The sequence below is a fragment of the Pyrgilauda ruficollis genome, unplaced genomic scaffold (genome assembly GCF_017590135.1).
Source record: "Pyrgilauda ruficollis isolate IOZ18807 unplaced genomic scaffold, ASM1759013v1 scaffold56, whole genome shotgun sequence".
Taxonomy (NCBI): Eukaryota; Metazoa; Chordata; class Aves; order Passeriformes; family Passeridae; genus Pyrgilauda; species Pyrgilauda ruficollis.
Genome location: NW_024527266.1, coordinates 1,038,291 through 1,060,724, shown reverse-complemented (window position 1 = coordinate 1,060,724; position 22,434 = coordinate 1,038,291). Strand labels below are relative to the sequence as shown.

The 22,434-nt window shown below is 42.1% G+C and overlaps 2 protein-coding genes across 3 annotated transcripts in view; one reads left to right on the top strand and one right to left on the bottom strand.

Annotated features, from left to right (window-relative positions):
• The window catches only part of LOC121361161 (synapsin-3-like), an 81,352-nt gene that overhangs the window by 53,330 nt on the left and 5,588 nt on the right, over window positions 1-22,434 (top strand). For both annotated transcript variants that reach the window (XM_041481587.1, XM_041481586.1), the window contains exons 5-6: window positions 82-238; window positions 5,983-6,072. In XM_041481587.1, coding sequence (XP_041337521.1) covers window positions 82-238; window positions 5,983-6,072 — 247 coding nt within the window. The remainder of the gene's footprint in view (window positions 1-81; window positions 239-5,982; window positions 6,073-22,434) is intronic.
• TIMP3 (TIMP metallopeptidase inhibitor 3) overlaps window positions 8,927-22,434 on the bottom strand; it is a 37,513-nt gene continuing 24,005 nt past the window's right edge. Inside the window, exons 2-5 of the mRNA XM_041481588.1 lie at window positions 20,810-20,892; window positions 14,726-14,837; window positions 13,916-14,037; window positions 8,927-13,281 (exon numbers count right to left, since the gene is read on the bottom strand). Coding sequence (XP_041337522.1) covers window positions 13,084-13,281; window positions 13,916-14,037; window positions 14,726-14,837; window positions 20,810-20,892 — 515 coding nt within the window. The 3' untranslated portion in view covers window positions 8,927-13,083. The remainder of the gene's footprint in view (window positions 13,282-13,915; window positions 14,038-14,725; window positions 14,838-20,809; window positions 20,893-22,434) is intronic.

Here is a 22,434-nt window from a genome sequence, read left to right as displayed (position 1 = left end):
GGATGGAAAAGAAGCAAGGAGTGGTAAGAAGTGCTTCTGGAGCATTTGAAAGTAAAACACCATTCTCCTCATCTCTTCCAGGTCTTTCAAGCCGGATTTTGTCCTGATTCGCCAGCACGCCTACAGCATGGCACTGGGGGAAGACTTCCGCAGCCTCATCATCGGCCTGCAGTACGGCGGCGTCCACACGGTCAACTCCGTCTACTCCATCTACAACTTCTGCAGCAAGCCCTGGGTGGTAAGTGGTGATGCAGCTCCGCTGCCTGTCAGCACTGCAGAGGGGATCTCTGGCACCAATAGAAAGCCCAGCTCGCCTTCCAGGAGTTTCAGAGGAGTTGGTCTCTTTAGGTTAAAATCTAAACAACCTTAGGAATACAGATGGGAGCTGTTGGAGGAAAAAACCTACCAGCACTACTTCTTTACCAGCCTCCAGTTGTATCAAGGTGCTATTTCTTCACCCTGAGCAGGATGTTTCCCTTGTCCCAGACTCAAAAGGATCACCAACAGCTGACCGTGCAGCAGCACCTAGGAAGGAGGAGGGAAGGTCCCTGGGAAGGACCCACATGGGAAGAGGTAGAGAAAATCTGTCCAGTCAGGGTCAAATCACCACACATGCAGTTTCTCAACAGTCCCAGAACTAAATGCAATATTATTATAAAGTGTTGGTTCATTGAACCTGAAACACTGCACCTTGCAAAGACTTAGGCTGGGTCAGCTCCTGATGAGGACAGGGCAGTGTTTTGATTTTGCACTGGAAGATCCCTTTGCCCATTCTTTAAATTTTGTCAAGTTCACATGAAAATCTCAGAAAACCTTGACAAATATTATCACTGTATTTTCTTAGCCCCAAATCCTCAGACCATTTCTATGACCAGCTCCAAGGCAGCTGTGCCTTCAGAAGCAGGAAAGTTGAAGAGATAAGTTGACCATGAGCCACAAGAGTAAGGCCAGCCATGGCAGCACCTGCAAGAGGGAGTCAGATCCTGATACCATTTTGGAATTGGCGTATGGGTTTTCCAAGCAGTTTTGTCCCAAAATATCTTCTCTGATCACTGATGAATTGAGATCATTTTCCTGCATTCTTCAAAGCAACAAACTACAGCTATATGGATGTGAGAAGGAGATGGGGCTTTCCAATATGACACCATGGAAAACTTTTAGATGCGTTTTCAGGAATTCCCTTACTCACTGAACAAATTGATCTTGGGGTGAGATGAAATTTTTGTAGCAAATGATTACTATCTTCCTCATCACCTAATTAAGTGGGGGTTTATTTTTGTTTTTCTCCTTGGAGTAAATATCCTAGTGGTCCCCAGTGTGTTGGTTGGTAGCTCAAGTCCAGATGAGGTCTCAGACTTTTATTTCCATGATTGGGCAGTGTTGGATTTAAGTAATTTCTTAGTAAAATGGGCTGGTGTAATAAACAGAGTAATTTCATTTTTCACCCCTTTTACAACATTTTTGGGGTTTGTTGAGACCAAAAGAAACATCATTTCCAAAATTGCTGTCATGCAATAATCAGGGTGGTGAGAACAATCTCACTTTGCCATCACTGTATAGGTGGTCAATGTACATTTGACTTCAGTTCCCATTTGATTTTTCACTTCCAGGCTCAGTACCACACCTCCACACTGTTTCTGACAGTTGGTCCTACACACAAGTGCATTGGCCCTGTGACCAGACAAAAAGCCTGCACATTTACACTGCCTTTTGCTGACAGTCATGTAGTTCATTCCATTTGATTTTGGGGCTGAGTCAGTCAGGGCTTAGTCGACACTTTGCAACTCATGCCTTGTAATTACGTTTCTAATGTTCTGAAGGGGTCTCAAGATATGAAAGGTCTATTTTTAGACAGCTAAAATAAAAGAAAACAAACAAACAGCACATTAAAAAAAGGAAAAAAAAAAAAAAAAAAAAAAAAAGCAGTGCTGGAAAGGCAGTGTGGGAGAACTTGGCTCTGCCAACAGCTTGGCTCTAGCTACTCTGCGTCTGGTTGTGCCATGCTTTCCTCACAGGGAATACAGCTGGCACAGGCAGCCTTCCCAGAGGAGTCAAGGAAACCACTTGCAAACAATTTAAATAGGTTTGCAGAATGTCTCCTTTCCTTGCTGCCCCTGCACACACATCACCTCCAAACCAGTGATTGTAGCGTGCTCAGCAATCTAAGATTGTATTGAATGAGCAATGCTCAGATGGTATTTAAGCTCATGTAGAGATTGCAGTGGGGTATTTGAGGGCAAAAAGCTTCACTGGCAGCAGAACCAGAAAAATTTTGTTTTTGTGATAGCCGGGAAGTGAGAGATAGGGACACTTCGGTGCACGTTCCACTTTGATTGCAAAACAGGCATCTTGAAATAAGGGATCTGCATAACAAAGATTATTGGAAACCTTTTGAATCTAGAAAACAGTTGAGATGCACGAAGAAATGAAATTAAATACCCCTGGGAAATGTGCTTTTCACTCTCATTTTTTATTTTCTCCAAAAATGATTCCATTTCGTAGAAATGTTTATGATTTTGTGGAGGGAGATGAAATTGAGAGTGCTTTTCCTTGGCAGTTTGCAACCAGTTTTATTCTCAGCAACTCTAATTGCAATCAGCTGAGTTTGGGTTTGAGTTTACTCAAATATGCAGCCCCATTTTTAATGACATTTGCCAGGTTTCCACTTCTGCCATACAAAAACTTCTTCAAAGATTAAAACAGATTAAAAATTTGAATTGGATGTTTCTGAGAGAAAAGAAAAAGTATTCAGGGGGTCTCACGCTTTGAGAGAAACATCTAAGAAATCTAAGATGATCCCAGAACTATTGAGAAATAATACTACAAGCACACTAAGCACAATGCTTCAATGACCAATAATAATTTCTTTGTTAGAATTCTAAGTTGCAGTCCAAAATACAGTGGGAAGAATGCTCAGAGTAGTACTCACACTGCATGCAGGTAGTTGCAAAGCAACTTCTGCATCTGTAAGGCAGCAGAAAGCATAAAGTTTTTCTGACAGTTCCCCCATGAGTCCAGGGACTCCTAGCCAAACTGTTATTGACTGTCAAGGGATATAGGCTCCCTGATGACCTAGGCACTTTCAAAATGTGTGAAAGGTCTTAAGGTGCTCTGAATGGATCCTTTTATTTCTCTGTAAAGACTCCCTGCATGTAACTCTGATCTCCAAACAGTCAGGCCAAGGCATTTCCCTTGCCTGCATGTTCCAGGTACCTAAAACCAGGCTGTGCCACTCTGCCTTGCCCCATGTGTTATCTGTGGTCTGGATGCAATCTCACTGAAACCAGTGGAAGGACAGAAAGCCAGAACTGCTGCCAGCATGTGGAAGGTGTGGTTATATTTGCAGAGCTACTGACAACAACGTTCCTACCCATCTGCATGGGGAGATGTTACTCGAGCTCTGTTATCAGGTATCTCAGAGGCTGCTGCAGCACGTAACGTGGGAGTCTCTTTGTCAATATCCTGTCCCTAACAACTGGTAAAAAAAGAGAAATTGGGAGGGAACTGTCCCATGAGGGGCAATACCAAAGTCAGACCTTTTTGCAGGCTTGGCCCAGTGACGAGGCTCCCAGATGTCTGAATCTCTCATCTGAAACCCTCGCTATCTCAGCAACAGCCAAGAGCTGTATGCTTCAAAAGGAACATGTCAGAACGTTGTCTATCAGCTGCACAGTTGTTCCAGTTATTTTGTTTGAACTGTTTTCCCAGGATAACTGTACATTGCCTCAACATCATGGTGTCCATGGTTCACCAGGGCTGCGTGCACACACAGCAAGGGGCATGGGCTGTTCTCAGCCAGAGTGTTTTTCCTTCTCTCCCTGTCTCTGGCTCATTGTGTTTAACTTTTAAGCCCTGTTTGCTCACCTTGCTAGTCAAAACAGGGCTTTATTTTTCTTTTCTAGAATGTGCAGGGCTAGTGCAAGTAGTTGAGAGAAGCAAGCTGTCCTCCTTGCCAACAATAATTATTCTACATTGGGAGTTTTTCCTCTTATCTGCTGATGCATGTGAGGGTGGTGGTGGTGTTAGTGATGGGATATGTTGCCTCTTGATGTTTCCTGGATTTTCTTTAAATGCTGTGTTTTGAACTATGAGATTAGGAAAAGGATTCTTTGCATTTGTCTGCAAATCTGCTGGCAGCTGCCTCTTCAGCATTTGACCTGGGTCTGGCACAGACCTTGCAGCCTAATTTTTTTTTCACAGTGACAGCATGCCAAGATTTAACTCTCGAAGGGTTTGTTCTTCTCCACCAGCAAATGAAGTTTCAACTTCTTATGCAGCAATTCTTTTGGAGTCCTTAGACTAGCCCAGAAACCAGGAGAGGAGCCTTAATAGGGCTACTCAGCAGAAAACATCCTCAGTACCTCTCTCTATCTGCAATGAAACCTTGGTGTTGTGATTTGGTGCTTTTACTGGCTCCAGCTGTTGCCCACAAGTGCTCAGAACATGCAAGACTAAGCAGCTAGTGCTATTGGGAAGAAAGGGAGCTTTCTTTTCTTTCCCTTCTTCCCTAGATGTCTGTTTCCTTCCCTTAGGTGGCACAGGGATCTCCTTCAAGATTAACACATCCCTACTTTTGATGGGCAACTTGAGAAACTCATGCAAAGACTTAAAATCTGTCCTTTCTCAGCCCAGGGTGGAGACCTTTATTAATTAACTTGATTTTACCTGATTCTGAGGGGCTTGGAAACTGAATTCAATTCATAAACTACGTTGTGAATAGGACTCAGTGGGGAACCCAGTCCTATCTACCAGCTCAGCAGGAACCAATCCCCAAACACTTTATTCTCTTATGTGGCTGCCAGTCCAACCACTTCACCAACAGTCGTGCCAGTTCAGCACTCTGTGGTAACTGTGTCTAAGCTCCTCCTGAGATTCTGGGATGTGCATCACTCTTACTCTCTTTGGTATATGAACCCTACTTCAGAAATATTTTCTGTCATGGTTATTAAGTTTCTCCGTTATAGTTTTGATTTTTTTCTCTGGGTGATGAATGATGGATCTAACAAGGAGGCTGCAGACAACATACAGAATAGTCTGCTTGATTCACAGATGGCTGAAGAGGAGCAGGAATTTGCTGTGATGTGCTACACTTCTGTCGGGGCTTTGGAACCTGAACAGAAATCAAAAATCGGTCCTACCATGGGGGGAGCTTTGTATCTGGTTGGGCATAACCCTGCATGATAAAAGGGTTTATAATGGTGATGATAGTGGTGACAGTGGTGAAGTTCACGCTGATGGGTGGGGACAATGACAAATGTTCTTCCTTGTGTGTGAAATACTGGAGGCGCTGCTGTCCCCATTGATGTTATACTGCTCTCTAGATACCAGACTGGTGCCTCCCTCAGACCTCATGGTAGATGGGACAGGGACAGGCAGATGAGCCCCTCTCTCTCCTGTCATTCATGAAGGGCTGTTGGGGACCCTTGGTTCACAATAAATGTCACTTCTGATTAACAGTGGACTCTACTCCCTTGGTCTGACATTCAAACCCTCTTGTAATCGCTGTCCCTTAGCAGCTCTCCTGCCCTCCAGCACAAAGTGCCTTGCCTGGATTTGGTTTTGAGGAAGAGATCCAAGGGACAGCTTTGATTTATTTGGTCTCTGATGGGAGTGGTGGCACTGATTTCCTGGCTCTATCCTCTACTAAGAAAGGCTCCTCTCCCCAGCTGCATTTTGAATGCAAATCTTGTTCATAGTAGATCTGTAAGTAAATGCAAACTGATTCCTTTCTGACTCTTGAATCCCTTCTATGCTCCCTTAGTCCAAGGTTTGTGTACATAGGCTGGCTTGGCCATGAATAAATACAGCAGCTTCATATTTTCTTGCTGCTCTCAGGTCAAGAAAGCAAGGTGGGAAAGACATGATAACATTTCTCTCACCTCCTTCACCACTATCAGAACATTTTGCAAGCATTTGCCTGTTGCACAATAAGTCACTGACATCTACTGTGTCTGTTTTTTGTTCCCCCTCCCTCACCCCAAGTTCTCTCAGCTCATTAAAATCTTCAACTCGCTGGGCCCTGAGAAGTTCCCCCTGGTGGAGCAAACGTTCTTCCCAAGCCATAAGCAGATGGTGAGTAACTTTGCTTTCTTCTGATGCCACTATGGATGAGGAGGAGACGACAGGAGGATGCAAGCTGGGCACAGGAAATGGTGGCGGGAATGCTGGGAAGAGTCTAAATTTTGCTTACAGAAAAATACCAGCTAAAAAGTGATAAGCAAAAGGCACTGCTTGGGAACCTCTTTCCTTTCGTGCCTAGCCCTGCCCCTCGGTCATGTGAGGACCCTGAAAAAATGTACAAAGAGGCTCAAAGGCTCAAAACTAAAGCAGAATTCCATTTTAAAACACAGTCAACAAAAAGCTCATCCCTTAGAGCAAAGAATCACTCTATTCAGATTAAGTGGATTTTCCCTACTCCTGGAATTGTTTAAAATATGCTGACAATTTGGAACATGGGCCCTAAGAGAGGTTTGTTTCACAACGTTAGTTCGCTTGGTCTGTCACGTGCTCACCATCCATGAAACATTTATCAGCCTGAAGGTACTCAGGGTAACTTGGAGTTCTTAAAAGAGTTTGTTTCAGCTTCTCATGTTTTCTTTGCACAGTGCTTTGGGGTCTGGTCTTTCTGTCAACAGCTGAACACTCAGTGCCCTGTGTGACTGCTGGGCACTGTACCAAACTCTCAGGGCACCTTCCAAAGAAATCTGCGTAGGTGCCTTTAGTCCTGGAGAACATGGCAAAGAGAGGGGCTTTGTTTACAGCTGGTCATGGCTCTTGTTTTCCCTGCCTTAAAGGAAAGACTAGTCCTTTGTGAGTTTTTGCTCCCAGCTTACATCCATGAATTAGTGGTTCTTCCTACATGGCTGAAACTTTGATGAAATCCTGTATGAACCATGACCCCCTGTGTGGCCACAGGCTGGCTGAGCTAATTTCCCAGGCTTGACTGTGAACACAAGCAGCATTGCCAGCCTGAGCATGAGGGCTGTTGAGATGTCAAACTAAGGCTCAAAAATATTTCATCCCGTCTTTTCTCACACTCTTGTTGCAACACTGTGGGCCAGCCACAACACAAAACAGGGTGTAGATACATGATCATCTAGTTTCTCGTGAAAAATCCCACTGCTGCCTGCTAGGTACTCAAATATTTTGGAATGCCAGACCTTCACCTCTCTGTTCCAATGCTCTCTCTGCCTGTGCTGTGTAGACTATGGCACCTCCATGCTTCACAGGCACATCGTGGAGGTAAGTACAGTCATGAAGTGGTATTATCATTTAAGACATAAAGAAATGGGTAGTCCTTAAACAATGTGACAGTGTTGTTCACATCTATAAGATTAAGTAGTCACACACCTGTTGCATTTAATTACTAATGATTTATGAAGAAGGTTTTGTGACATAAATAATGCTTTGGGACAGTTGTGACTTGGACCACCATTTCAGGAACAGTATTTTTGGAAGACTTGATAAAGGTAATCACTGCAAATAAGTTAGCACTTTTAGCACAATTTTCTTGTCTGGCTATCTGATTCTTGGTTCCTTATATGTAGATGTATTTGGTACCAGCAAAGTAGACGGGTTTAGCACTGATCTTAATTTCACTTACTTTCCATCTTCATAACTAATCACCTACTTGGAGATGCTATTACTTACTTCCAAAAGGGTACAGGAAGCCTTTTAAACTGCAGGTAATCTCATATGAACACAAACACTACTGCTGACATGCAAGCCTGAGTAATCTGGTTTAAATCAGTCACTTCCCAACAATTTACAGAAGGAACAATCCACTTGGGCAAGTTCAGGTCAGCCCTTCCCAGGTGACAGGGGTGGTCTGCCTCACAGAATCAATCTTCACAACTTATATCTTTTCTTGGAGCATCATCACAGAATCCTGGATTGTGGGAGTCTGAGAGGTAAAGTGCCTACACCAAGCATGCTGCATTACAGTCATCACCAAGAACTTGTGGAAGCTGCTTGTCCACTGTGCATCAGCTTCTCCATTTGACAGATAGGAATCTACTGATCCCCTTTTACCAGTCTTTCTCTTCACTCTCCGGGAGGTAATTCCAAGCTGTACCAGTGAGCACTCATAAAACTCACAGTGTTCCTTTGATGGATGACCCCCTGGAAGTGTTTATAATGAGTGCTATGGTTTTACCTCTCTGCAACATGACACATACTTTAAGCACTTAAGTTCTCACATAGGAGACCCTCATCCTTCTATATCCAAAATTTTCAATAGTCTACTTTCTAAATCTTTGGATTAAACAGAGAACAGATTCAAAGATCTCTTTCATCTCTGTAGAGACTAGATTTTCCAAGAGTAAAAAATGAGATGTAGGAAGTTTCTAACAGTAGGTCCATTTTTGTGAGCATTTTAATTTATCTGAAAATGCTTTTTCTGAAACTTCTTTCTCACGAGAATAGGGCACTCTAAATCAGCCTTAAATAGTAAGCCTAAAGAGAGGACACAAGATTCTGACATTTCACAGCAGAAAAGATGAACTTCACTTTTTCATGGGCATGCACCTTTCAGACCCCCCCATAATGATCAGTTTTCTGGAAATAAGAGCAATCTGGTAAGTGTTCTTCCAAGGACCTACTGGTGCTGCAGTCTTGCTCTGTACTGACCTCCTAGGCCAATTAACAACTGGGAGTCATTAACTTCAAAATGGGTTTTTCACCTCTCCTGGGCTTATGACCACAGTAACAATTCTTAGAGAGAACAACCTTTTAAAAAGAGGGGGGGAATCCTGAAGGGATCTTTGCCAAAGTGCAAGATTTGCCAGAGGTGGAATATCTCCTTTGGGACCAATAAAAGGGTATCAGGAAGGGGAAGGAAATTAATAAATCCAGTTGCAAATCCATTTGTGTACATTTGAAGTCGACAAAAACTAATATAAGTGAAGCAGAGACAGAATGTCTGTGATAGAAATAAAACCACTTTACTGTTTAGAATAAAAGGACACTATAAAAAGTGAACATTATGCAACATTACCTTAAAAGACAATATACATTCACTGAATATAAAATTTATAAATAACATGGAGGAAATCTGTAAACAGTGCTAGAAAATTTAGCAACAAATACATTCCTTCTGGACAAGATTTTTCACATGGGTTTGGTTCTCTCCCCAAGTTTCCGTGACTATCAGGAACAGCACAGTGGCTCTATGAAGGAAGGACAGTGTCAGAGAGAAGGAGAAGCCAGTACAAGCAAAACAGCAGCAAATGTTTAGTGGGTTTTCTGTTTTTTTTCTCAAGACTGGTAGCCCCAGAAGTTACTTACTCTAAAAAAAGACCAAAACTTTTTGCAGTTCCCTAAATTAAATTCTGTCCTCCTAAGTAATAAAGCACGTTATAAGCGAGCAGTATTTTCAGAGACATCTGCAAGGATGGAAACTTGTTCTCATGGAGGCCTTTATTTCCAACAGTCTTTACTGTAAAAACACAACAGTATGTTTCCCATCACTGTGAGGTAGCATTTCACTCTGACAAGTATGAATGGGATACAATGATAGATTTATTTTTTGGAATAGTCCTACCTAAAGGGCCATGTAACTCTTCAAAACATGGGAAATTGGGACTTAAAAATGGCTTTTTTTTTTTTTTTTTTTTTTTTCCCATACAAGGGAGGTAGAAGCCTCCCACAAGAGGACTTTACTTAAGGAACTCCATGCACAGATCTCCTCCCAGTCTCTACCCCCACCGCCCCCATTTTGGAAAAGGCAAAGAGAATCTAACCTTTCCTGAACCTTCAATATCTATTTTTGTCATTTTAAAGGGGAAAACACTCTACAGCAAGGAAGGGAGAAAATATGCATAAGAAACTGAACAGCTTCTGTCTAGAAATTAGCTATGCACTTTTAAAAGTATTTTTAATAATGTTTGTGTGTCCAAAGCATGGTGGCAGGGAGTGTGTGTGTAATCCTGAACATCTCCATTGGCAGGCAGAAGTGACTTAGCAAGGCAGAAGAAAGGAGAGCTGACAGAAAGGAAGAAGTCTTTGAGTCCAATTTAGATCCTGTTCAATCCATGTAATGGCTTCCACTTACGGAGTGCCTTCAGGCAGCTCCTTAATGCAAGCGCAAGCCCAAGAAATGCATGTCCCTGATAGCATCCACAGAAACAAAATAAAGAAGCTTCCCAAAAGAAATGTATTTTCACTAGATTCTTCCCCCTCCTTTCGGCTTCACATTTTGAAAAGCCTTAACAACTGTTTCTTTACACAGCAAGGGCAAAGATTTGCCACCAAACCTCTGTCCCTGCCCATCTAGCTGTCTTCATCTCAGAAACAATTTACCGTCTGCAAAACAAAGTGGAAATATGCTTCACTTTCTGGTAATGCATCTACTGTTTTGTTGTTTACAAAGCACATAGCTACATTATATCCTATGTAGGGACAAAAGTCCTCATAGTATTAGAACGCAAATATTTTCACAATAATTTGAGTGCAATACTGTGATGTCTCAGCTAGCTAAATGAATCAGTGGCAGGTAAAATATGCAGAGCTTCAGTTTAATGAAAATTCAAATCAACACTTTACTGCATTGAGGGGCATTTTTGTTTAGCCTTCCAAAGCTGTGAGAAGTGGCTGCAGCTCAAAGAGACACCGGCTTTGCCAAGTCACCTAGAGCTTGAGGAGGGCCACATCCTGCAATGCCGACTCCAAACAATGCAAACGCTGAGGGCAGCTCCATTCTGCCCTCAGTGACCCTCACAAGATTTTGTCAGCCATGCAAGATTTGAACAGAGATTGTTCCACTGGGCCCAAAGCCCAAAACCATATTTTGCCAAAAGGAATAATTTTCTGAACCACCACCACCACCTGATCCTGTGATAGGTGTCATGAATCACCCTACTCTCCCTCTCATCTCCAGCCCATTATTTAGGAGTAGTCACAGGGAAGAGGACTTCTGAGAGTGTTCCAAATCTAAATCACAGGAAAATCCAATAAACTTTCAATGTGTTTTGTGCTGCATTGCCACTCAGAGCTGGAAAAAAATATATGCAGCAGACCTAGGCTCTTCTTACAGCAGTTCTGTGAAAATGCCCTTTAAAGTTCATGCTAAAAATGAAGTTTTTTGCTGCAACAAGTCATCCAGCAAATGGGACATTTCAGAGGATGTACATCTGGCAGAGCTCTGGTAGCACACAAGGAACTTAAAAACACATCAGGGCCCATCTCAGACACCCATTCTTTTCCATTTGGCAAAGTGGTTCTAAACAACTCTCCAGTAATTGAGGTCACTGATGGTAAAATGCTGTATTGCCCCAAGCTGGAATCACTGCAACAGCTTTTTCCTGCTCATGGCAGCTCTGCTTTCTAAGTGGAATGAACGGAAGATATATGGAAACTTAAGATAAATAATCATAATAATACAAAAATGAAGTTAAGCACAATCTTCTCCCTGCCCAAGCCCTCCCCATCCAAAACTTAAGTCACCCATTTTGTCAGCACCCCTTCTTCACCATCATTAAAACTTAAAATACTTTTATTTGATAAGAAAAATTATATTATAGTTTTCTTAATAATAAAAAAAAAATAGAATGAAAAAAACTTCTCCAGTCAACAGCAAAGCACAAGACCGTAAGGCTTCTCCTCCCACATGACTGCAGAATATGGTTTGAGCACATGCACAGGGCTATGTTTAACAGTGCCTAGAGGGAAACACAGCACTTGACACAGAAGGAATCCTCCGGGCAGCTGAAAATTTTATGATCCCAGACAACACTTATTAGAAGACCACTTTTCCTTGCCTAGCCCACACACACACTTCCTTTCACCATATAAACAAATGCAGCTATTGTAGCTGCAGGGGAGGAACCATGGTGCAAGGAGTTACAGAGGAAACAATGACTGTAGCCACTACTGCAGATACACTGGAGCTTCAATATCTTAAAAGCGACTCACCAACTCGGAATGTCAATATTTCTGTCTTTAAAACACAATCAAACCATTCTTTTGTTTATAACACCAAGAAAATTCCACATCCTGTCAAAAATAGCTTATGTCATTATGTGTATATACATCTTAGTTCAGCAAAACACTATTTTGGCAATACTTTTTTTTCAATAATATGAGTTCTAGCAAGTCTCCCCTTTCCCTCTTGCACATTACTGATTTACAGTTGTTATTTTTGCATCTGTTTGGTTTAAGGTTTCACAAGCTGGTTTTGCTGTTGAAGCTAAGCTGCAAAAATTGCAGGGGCCAATGCTGCTCAAAACAGGATGGGACAACCCTTCTTATGCTCTGCTGTAGTTGCATTTACCTCCCTGAAAATAAGGGATGAGGTTTTTGTTTTTGAAACAACAACAAGAAGAATACAAAACACTCTCTTTTTTTCTGGGTAAAGCCAGAACCTCAAATGTGCTGTTGCATTCACACTGTGACTGAATTAGCAAGGACAGTCAGTCAACAATGCTTTTACCAGATGATGTGGTCAGACACACCAGGTAAAATCTCCCACTGCTGGAGTCAATCACATTGCCAATCTCTCCTAGAGAGGAGGATTTCTTTTGGATGTCATTTTGTCCATAGTTTAGGCTGGGTTTCTTTTCATTTTGCTTCATTTGACTGATTAATCTGATTAATGAAATCTGTTTCCCTTAAAATAGATTTTTCTATGTATGTTCAGCACTTAGTGCATGAGGAGGGGTGATGGGAAGCCAGCGCATAGAAGAATACAGTGCCTAATTGGCATAGTTTTTAGATTTTTGTTTTCCTAAAAAAATAGAGATTATATTGCTACAGCTAATGATACACGTAAGAGAGCAAGAGCTCCATCTTTTTTTTTTTTTTTTCCTTTTTTTTCCCTCCCGTTTTTCCCTCTGGTGTGCAAAAGTAAGTTCCCAAATGTTGTCTGATCAAAATGAGTGGTATCAAAAAATGGAAAAGGTGATTACAAATTCAGTAAGGTAGCACAGACCTTTTTCTTTCTTTTCCTTTTTTTAAGTGTTCGAAGTGCTAGAATTTGCATGAAAATAGGCACTAATTTCATTGTCATCACGATCTGGTAAGAGTTAGTGTCCAAAGGAAGATCAGCCACAAGTAAGGGAGAGGGGAGATAAGGAAAGGGAAAGCTGCTCAGGGATCTGTGGCATTGATTATCGTTTTGTCTGGAGGTGCCCATCCTCTATACCAGCTGCAGTAGCCTTCCACCCTCTGGATGCAGGCGTAGTGCTTTGCTTGATATCCCGAGTGGCCGAAGTTGGAGAGCATGTCTGTCCAAATGCACTCATTCTTGGAGGTGGCAAAGCAGGGCAAATAGTAGCAGGGCCTAATCTGCAATTGGAAAGAGAAATCAGGTAAGGCTACATGTAAAAACAACATTATATAATATGTCTTTTTAACAGAGACAAGTGATTCAAAATTCCACAGCCTAAAACCTTGCTTACTAATCCAAAATTCAGCCTCAGTTCTGTAAGCACGTAAGCATGTGCTTAGCTCCACACACAGAGCTAATTCTGTCATCAAAAGGGCTTTTCAGGTGCAGAAAAGTTGAGCTTATGTCTATGTTTTTGCAGGCCTGACGCCATGTGCAAAAGTCTTAGTTCCAGTGCCAGGCTGTGAGGTTTTAAGTACTCAAAATGTTTACACAGGAAAAAAGCTGGACAAATCTTGCCAAGCCTTTGGTACCTGATTTCATTCACCTGCAAATGATTCTGCATAGATTCTGAAAGTCTTCCCCAACCCCAATTAACTCCAACAGGGTATTAAAGGCATAGACTCTGCATTTTTATTTGATCATCTCTTCTCTGGTCTCAACACTAAAAATGAACTTTACTTCTTCTCTGTAAAAATTGTTGTCCTCCATTTCTCTTCCTGGCTGTTCTCCAGCATCATTGACTATTACCAGCCAGGAGAAACAGAGTTCTTGGGCTTGAATGTCTGAATACCACCTTAGAGACACACCTACCTTGCAGCTACAGCCCAGGTGATAACGGTGGTTCAGTCCTTTGCGCTGGGACAGAGTCAGCCGGTCCCATTTCTCATACCAGTTGCACAGGCCAGTGTAAACCTTCCCCTCATACACCCGGCCTTGAAAACAGACACATGGTCACAAGTTAGCACTTCTCAGCTCAAGCACTTCTCTCATTTCCTGACATTGCTAATGCTCTCAATATGTTTGGCTTCAGCCACTGCTCAGCAAATGCTTTCTTTTTATTAACTGGTTCAACAATCTCTGGCCAGTGAGATAACAGCACTTCTGAAAGTCAGAAGTGTTGTGCCAGCTGAGAGCACCACCAGCAACATGCAGGTTAGTAATGCTCTCCAGCTCCTCTTAACAACAGAGCAAATGAACTGACACCTTCCCTAGAAACAAGACTTGGCAACTGCCACATATCCATCCCCCTGCATCCTCCCAGCTCATTCTCCAGCTCATTCCAAAAATGACCTTCCATTTATGACACAGCCCAGTAGCACCCAGTTCCCTGTGACAGACATGCCAGCTCAGGTATAAATTGAGAGCCATGAACTGTCATAAAACATACTTGTCACAGAATATCTGTGTATAAGATACACTTTAGGAAAGAGAGGGACATCTAGAGAGTGAAGTGACTCTCAGAGTCAGTCAGAGTAGAGTAGTGAACACCAGAAAACTGTTGGCCATCTTAATACTTAGGAAATTGTGTACAGAGCTGTCTACACCACTGCCTGTATCCTCAGCAGGTGTGTGTATAAAACAGAAGACGTTTAACTCATGGAGAAGTACAAGGTCCATTACCTGTAATCAGATATTGGTACTTGTTGACCTCCAGCTTGACTCCACAAAGACTCTCAGAGGCTTCTGTGTAGATGTACTGAACATGTGGCATTATCTGGAAGCCCCTGTACATCTAGAGAAAGAATAAAAAGTCATCTTAGGAGGACAAATTTCACTTAAGGTTCTTTACAATCTACATTCCTAGTTTGTGGTGGTAAGCAATAAATTTTCTGCTTTTTACAAGTGTGAAGGAATAATGACACTGGCTGGACTCATGGAAGTCTCCCTACTTGATCTGCTGATAAAGCAGAAAAACCACCTGCTAATAAGCCACTGCAATTCAGCACAGGGACCAGTTTTTCCCATTCATATTAGTTCCAGTGGCACTGACTGAACAAAGTGCCAATGCTGCAGGCTCTGCCAACATCCTGAACATAATTTTCCCCCTTATAAAGGTCCGAATTAGGGAGAAATAAAATTAGTTCAAGCTTGGAATCTTTCTCCTCTATGTGCTTTAAACAATTTCTTCCAAACTAAGGGGTTTTTATTTTAAACAATTACCCTATTTTCCAGTATTGCTGCTGTAAGAGTTTCAAACCTTTGGCGCTTGCTCTAAGTCATCAAGCCAGATACCTCCTTCTCAAACGCACAGCACACGCAACTCCTGCTGACCTCAGCAAGGACTTACTGTTTCTCTAACTCAGTGAATGCAGACATTGAGTTCTACACCATCTTCTAAAATTAGTCCCATACTGATGGGCGCCGTAAAGAAAATATCATGTATACATAATTCCTCTGCACTCCTCCTCCGTCTTCATAATCTTTCTTCCAGCTCAGTTTAATCGAAACATGAGCCCACAGATACACTGGCAGTTGGATTCAGTCAGAAATTAGCACATGTCCCCATCTGACCTGGCCTTATTGCTGCAGTTTAGAGAAACACATGCCCACCTGTTAGCAGCATAATGAAGTCTTTGCATAGCAATGAAACAACCACTACATGTGTACATTGGACCCATCAAACATATCCTATTTTTGAAACACAGAGGATTATTTTCCTGAGAATTTCATATTTAATTTTTTTTGTCTTTTCAAAGCATTCAGTCACTCTTTTTTCCCTGCCAACTCCATGAATGCCCAATATTTAGAAGCAAAAGAAGAAATAATACAAGTCAGAGAGAACCAGTTTCCTGGCATTGCCCAGCCTATCCAGCCTATCCTTTTCTCTCTCATCTTTACTGATAGACAGCACATTCAGTTTAGTAGTAAATATTAATTATGCAAGCAAAAGAGGATCAAAAAATCCCAAACAATCCCAGAGCTATGGATCCCTGCTGCTGTGTCACCTAAGCTGTAGTATTCTTCTCCAGGCTGCATTCTATTCCTTTAAGTCTCCTATTACCCCAGGGTATTTCACCATTCCCCTACTGCCTTTAAAAACAACAAATCTTTTTCTTTCTGGAAGAATATCTGTTAATTTAACAGACTTTATGCTAGGCCCAAATACTTAATATAAAACCATAAAAATTACTACTAATTCTGCTATGCTGAAAGGCCAAATTTTCTTTGGAGTATCTATGGAATGTCAGCCGGGTAAGTTTTTTTTCTCCTTAGATTCCCCTAATCAGTATGATCTTGTAACAGTGCCACAGCTCAATAACAGCACTGCTGGGTACAGTAAAAGACACACTAAAGAGTTTGCATTTTCCAGACTTTCTTCTATACCCAGCTAATATGCAAGCAAAGTACTTTTTTAAAATTAATCCTACTGTACCAACCAAAACTCATGCTTGAAATATGACATTGCATCCATAAGTGGCAAAGTCTTTCAATGGAGATGGAAGAAGTGAACTTTACCTAATCTCTGCTTTATCCCTGCAATTTTCTTGGTATCGGATGACCTACTCAGATTTTCTAATCCAGTCAACAGAGCTGGAGATCTAGATTCTGGCACAAGAATCCTATCTGTCCTTGGATGAGTTATTTAGCCCTCAGCACACTTTTGTTTCTTGCTTCCCAAGGGTACTGTGAGAAAAGGCACATAGAATAAAGGTCATGTGTCCAGACCCCTTTCTAGTGGGTGTCACACCAAGACGCTCAGATATCTCAGGTATCTAAGCAGATAAAACCAGCTAAGATAACAGCTAGGGCTGCCCAGTCCCTCCAGGCAGTGCATTATCAACACTGCAGAGAGCTGCACGCTGTGCATGGCAGTGCAAGGGATCTGTCACTCACAGTGCAGAGCTCCGAGTCATGTTGGGCTAATTAAGCATCTCTGTAATAAGGTCTGCATGTGGCAGGCACACTTGGGGCCCTTTCTTCCTCCTGCCCACAGGGCTATAAGCTACCCTAATCATTCCCCTGGGAAGCTGCTCAGGTCCTTCCTACAGAACTGTTAGTCATCACTTTTCACATCTTCTAAGCTATCAAGCCCAACATGACTGCCTAGGAAGTAGCCAGTGATGCTGAACTGGGGCTTGTTTTTCAGCTCCTGGACCTAATTTCCTGTTCACATTACCATCAGGGCCACCACTGTCAGGACTGCTAAAGAAAGCATGCTCAGCCTCCCAAAAAGCACTTCTGCTCAGCCCTCAGTGATCCACATCGATGGGAGCCACTGCCATGCTGATTGAGCCCATGCTGGGGCAGACAGGGCCTCCCACACCCTCTGATGACTGAACAAAATTCACCAGTAGGACCTTGTTCTCACAGAAGGAAAAAGAAAGCTTGGCAAGGGGGAATCCTCTATAGATGCCCACTGTTCAATAAAACAACACCTTGAGCATTATTTTTGGATACACAAAATGTCTTGGAAGTGCTGTTAGACCAGTCAGAAGAAACCTACCCATAAAGCTAGCCTCTCTCCTAACTGCTACCCTCAGAGTTCTCCTGTCCCCACAAATGTGTATTTTTGGAAGCATAATAACAGGGAATAAAGTATTAGCAAGCATGACGTGGTGATGTCTGCTAGTGCTGCTCTATTTCCATCTGTGTCAGCATTCCCCTTAGTAGCCCCCATACTGCCTCAGAGATGCACAGGAAAATCCTGTGGTGGTTCCTGCTGCTTAAACGACTTCATCCTGTAAAACTGTTCATGATGTTCCTCCCTCTATCCCTCCCATGTGAGGCTGCACTAGATACAGATAAGAGCAGAGAGTCACACCTTGCCTAACCTTCAGCTACCTAAAATATAGGCAATTCACAGGAATTAGGCATCCTCTCTAGTCAAATGCCAAGAACAGACACCTCCAGAACAACTCAGCCCATCCTAAAATAGCTGCCTACAACCTGTGGGCTGAATTACATTTCAGTGGTTCCTCTCTCTACCCATTGACGATCAAGAGAGCAGGAAAGATTCAGCACCTCATTTTACTCTGTCTAAAATTAAACTAAATTAATCCTACCGCACTTCTTTCCTCTTGGGACTATCACATTTCACCCCATAGACTCATTTTACAGATAAGCAACAAACCAAGGAAAGTCTCCTTGCTTCTGGCAGCCTGTGCAGGGTGCTGCCATGGTCAACCAGGACTGTTTGTGCCCATGGAGGAGAAATATCTTATCTCCTTGTTTCCTTTGCAGTTTCCTGAAATAGGCTTGGGCCATTCTCAGAATGCACTGCAAGATCACAGAACACGTAGGGGTTAGATCAGTCCTGTGCAGATTTATGACACGTGATCTCATAGTATTCTTACATTATTTGAGAAAGCAGTGGGGAGAGGCAGAGGTTGCTTGGAAAAGCACAAGGCCTCTTCAGACAACAAACCTGAACTCTACAAAGCTCAGCACTCTTCTGTCCCAGTGGGCTGACCTTGTGCTCCAGTCCAGGCCTCAAGCTGGTTTAGTTGTGAAATGCAGCAACGAGTTCAGGAATGTTAGTGAGATCAAGAATCTAACCCACAAACTCCAAGGAGCCCCTGAAAGGACTATGGAGATAGTTTGTTGCCCTTTAAGGCTTTCAATGCTTTCCACAGACAATTCAGCACACAATGATAGACTCAACGGCTTGTTTATTTTTCACCTGCAGGTGCAGAAGGGTTTATGCAGACTGACATGTTAGTTTTATCTTCAGAGCTGTTCCCATGCAGCTGTGCAGAGCCATAGGCCTCCCTGGTTCTCTTTTCAACAGGAGGACAGTTAGCTTTCATTGGAGCAAACAAGGGAAAAATTTGCTGTGTCACTCTGAACTCCCCCACTGTATGGATCTAAATCCCTCTTTATACTGAAGTCTCTAAGCTCAGCAGAAAGACAGCAGGGTTTCCAAAGAAGACAGTTGGTTTGTTTGTTTATGAAGAACTTTGTCCTCCGGACATTCCAGTCCTACTGAGCACTTTGCTTCAGGTTCCTTCCTGCCAAAGGTCACAGTTAAATGTCCAGTGCAACATCCCACCAGCCCACTATCTAAGCAGCAGACACAAGCGCAGTTTCACCAACACATGATTTCCTCTTTAAAATCCCTCTGCTTTTGTTGGACACATAATTTCCTAAAAAACACTGTGGAAATGCTCCCACAGAAAGGCCCCATGCTGCAGAATAACCCAATGAAAACAGCCAGGACAGGCTCAGGTGCCTTAGTTAGAAGAGGGGCGGTGTGCTGAGTGGTAAATAGGGTAGTAATTTCTTTCAAGGGACTACGATCATTCCAGATCACTGTTCATGGTTGTATGTTAGACAGGAAGCACCAAACTCTTGGCACTGAGAAGGAGGAAAAGTAGTGGTACTGGCCAGACCAGAATGAAATCAGAAAGAGAAGCTGATGAAGCCACTGCAGCATGTGGACACTGAGTAGTTTTGTGAAGCAGGGTACACTTGCTGAGCTGCAGAGTGAGAAAACTGGAGAAGGCACAGAGTGCCGCAAGCTTCATGAGGCCAACAACAGCCATAAAAAAAAAAAAAAAAAAAAAAAAAAAAAAAGTGTCAGCATTATCTCATTATTGCAAACACAACCAGTTGTTGGGTTTTTGTTTTTTTTTTTTTAAAAATATATATTTCCTTAGGTATCTTGCAGAGAAATTTTTAAGGTTAAGGAAGTCAACAAGCCCAGCACCTCACGCCCTTTTATTCAAAGTGCAGGCATTCCACTCTTGTGGAAGAGCCATGCTAGGACCAGATTTGGCTACTTGCATGGTTTTGCGACAGCCTATGAAACAGGCTTTGCGTCTCCTCCTCCCAGCTTTCGTGCTTAGCTATAAACTGCCTTATAAAGAGAGTTACTGTTACAAGGCAAGCAACTGTTTTTTTCTGAACCTTTACTTTGTCTAATATGTTTCAGATTTCTGCAGTCTCTGCCAAGCTTTTCCATTCCCTTTCTTTTTTTTTTTTTTTCCTAAAGACATAAACCAGTCTTATGACTGGAATGGCATTGCCAAGAAAAACAATCTAAGGCTGATTTTTAGCATTACATAACAAGGGGGCAGTTTAAGAAAAAAACCCAAGTCCAAAGCAGCAGGTTGAGTGCAGTTTGTGCAGCAAAGAATTAGAGCGCTGAAGAAAGAAACTAAAGAAATCAAGCAACTTGTGTAGTTGTACCTCTTTTCATCTCTGAATCAATACTTCACAGCTCTAAGCTGACAATATTTAAAAGCTACAATGCTCCGTTTAGCTTTATATAAAGACTTCACTATATGATTTTCATTTGTTTTGTACATGGAAAAAATGCCATAATCCTAACAAGTGGTCACAAAGAAAACAAGGAAAGAAGAGAAACGAGCACTCTCCCAAGGCTGGCAGACCCCCTACCATAATTTCCTTCTTGGATTTAATGAATGTGCTTCATGGAAAAGCTGGCCTTTCCAGTTTGAGACTGTGCATGTTGGACACAAAACACTTCTTCAGTATCTAGAGAAGACCATCTGGCATCTTTTAATACCAGAAATCTTGAAATAATGGGAGAATTCAGGTATTCAGCACTGTATGTCAGGAATGATCTCTTCCTGCTCCTTTCCCCTCTTCAGGCAAGTTTCTACCAACTGCTGGTTTCCTTCCATTCTGTATGGCCAGTACAAAAAGTAAAGGTGCTGTTAAGTATGCAAAGTATTTGTTATTATGTGTTAATTAGATTCCTTGCCATATCTACTAGCCCATGGGAAATGTCTGCAGACATACCTTCATCTGCTTGACCGTGTATCGCATTGTTCCAAAGGGTCCATCTTTCATGAGCTTCTTCCCCACCACTTTAGCTCGGATCACTGTCATAAGGGAGAGAAAAATACAGCAAATTATAGACAACTTTACACAACATTTTTGCTACACCCTCCACTTAAAAAAAAAAAAAAAAAAAACCACAAAAAAACTGTTTACATAAGTTATCCTGTAAAATAAACAAAACTCCAGGTCAACCTTCCTCTCAATTTATTCTAAGTCTCACACACAGTAAAAGTATGTAAAATGAGATGGCAAAGCAGGTATTTATTTAGAAGACATCCAGTTCTGTATGAAGAATAAGAACAAGCATTATTTGTGGTTAAGCCTCACTGAAATCTGCAGAGCAGACTGTAGGTGGGACCAAGACAGATTAAAATCTTTGCACCGAGCAAAGTTTGTAGTGCCTTAACTCTCAACATACAGGATGATGTTCAATAGGATAGTACTTTTACATTGTTCTTTGTGTGCCCAATGCAGTTTCTGTTTCCCAATAAACATAACTCAGTACAGGGCACTGGAATATCTCATATCTGGGCTTTCACTACAACTGCCACCTCTGAGGTGCCACAAAACTAACAAATGCTCCCTTGAACAAACAGCTACTGTGCAAACCGGATTATTCAGCAACCATCAAGTGCCCAGTGAAAACTGCCAGGCTAGGTAGAAGTCACCTGGAAATCAAACTAAAGCTGACCCCTCAGATCTTATGCACGCTGCACTGCATTTCCTTGTGGATAACAAGGGGCAGTGTGTGCTCTGTGGCACAGGTACTGCCAGTGTACCACAGGTGCACCACAGCAATGTCAACTGAGCCCAACGCACCACAGATAAGGACTTTGAGATGCCATTGATAAGGATTTTTTTTTTTTTTTTTATCTAGTGGGAAGTTTACAGTCAGTGCTTAATGAAGGGTTCTTTTGCTCATCCATTTTTGGGGCATTCCACACACACGCAAAAGAAAATTTTAAAAACTGTTCTATCAATCCTCTTTGAAAAAATTCTTCAACCACCTGCTCATCTCAGCAGAGGAGCAAAGCTCAGGGACAGGCAGGCATTATGCATTTTAATCTATCACAGAAAACAAGAAAAAATGCAGGGAGGCATAGAAATGAGCCAAAGAGGTGGAAGCAGGAAAACACAGTGAGTTATTTGCATTACAGCACTATCTAACAGCAGCAACAAAGTTCTGGGATACGTTTTGCTGAATATAAAGGACATTAAACAAACATCTTGCTGCATCTTCACTTATTTAGGTTTCAAATCTGTAGAAGCCCACTGGAAGGAATGGGAAGAAGAGAAGACTAAGGTTTTTTTCACTACCTAGGTCCAACTAAGGAGGCAAAAAGTTTATCCCAACTTTTGGAATAATCAGAACAACAGATTTAAAGGAACAGATAGGTCTGGTTTTACACACTAGTTCCTGGACCTTGTTCCACAAGGGTGGTGTGAAATGAAGACAAATCCACTCTGCTCTGATTTATATCCTGTGCTTCAGCCAGACTTGTCAAAGAAATTTTAAACTAGGTAAGACAGTCTTGGCTTTGATTCAAAGAACGAACAAAACCTTCATTCATTGAGTGTAAAAC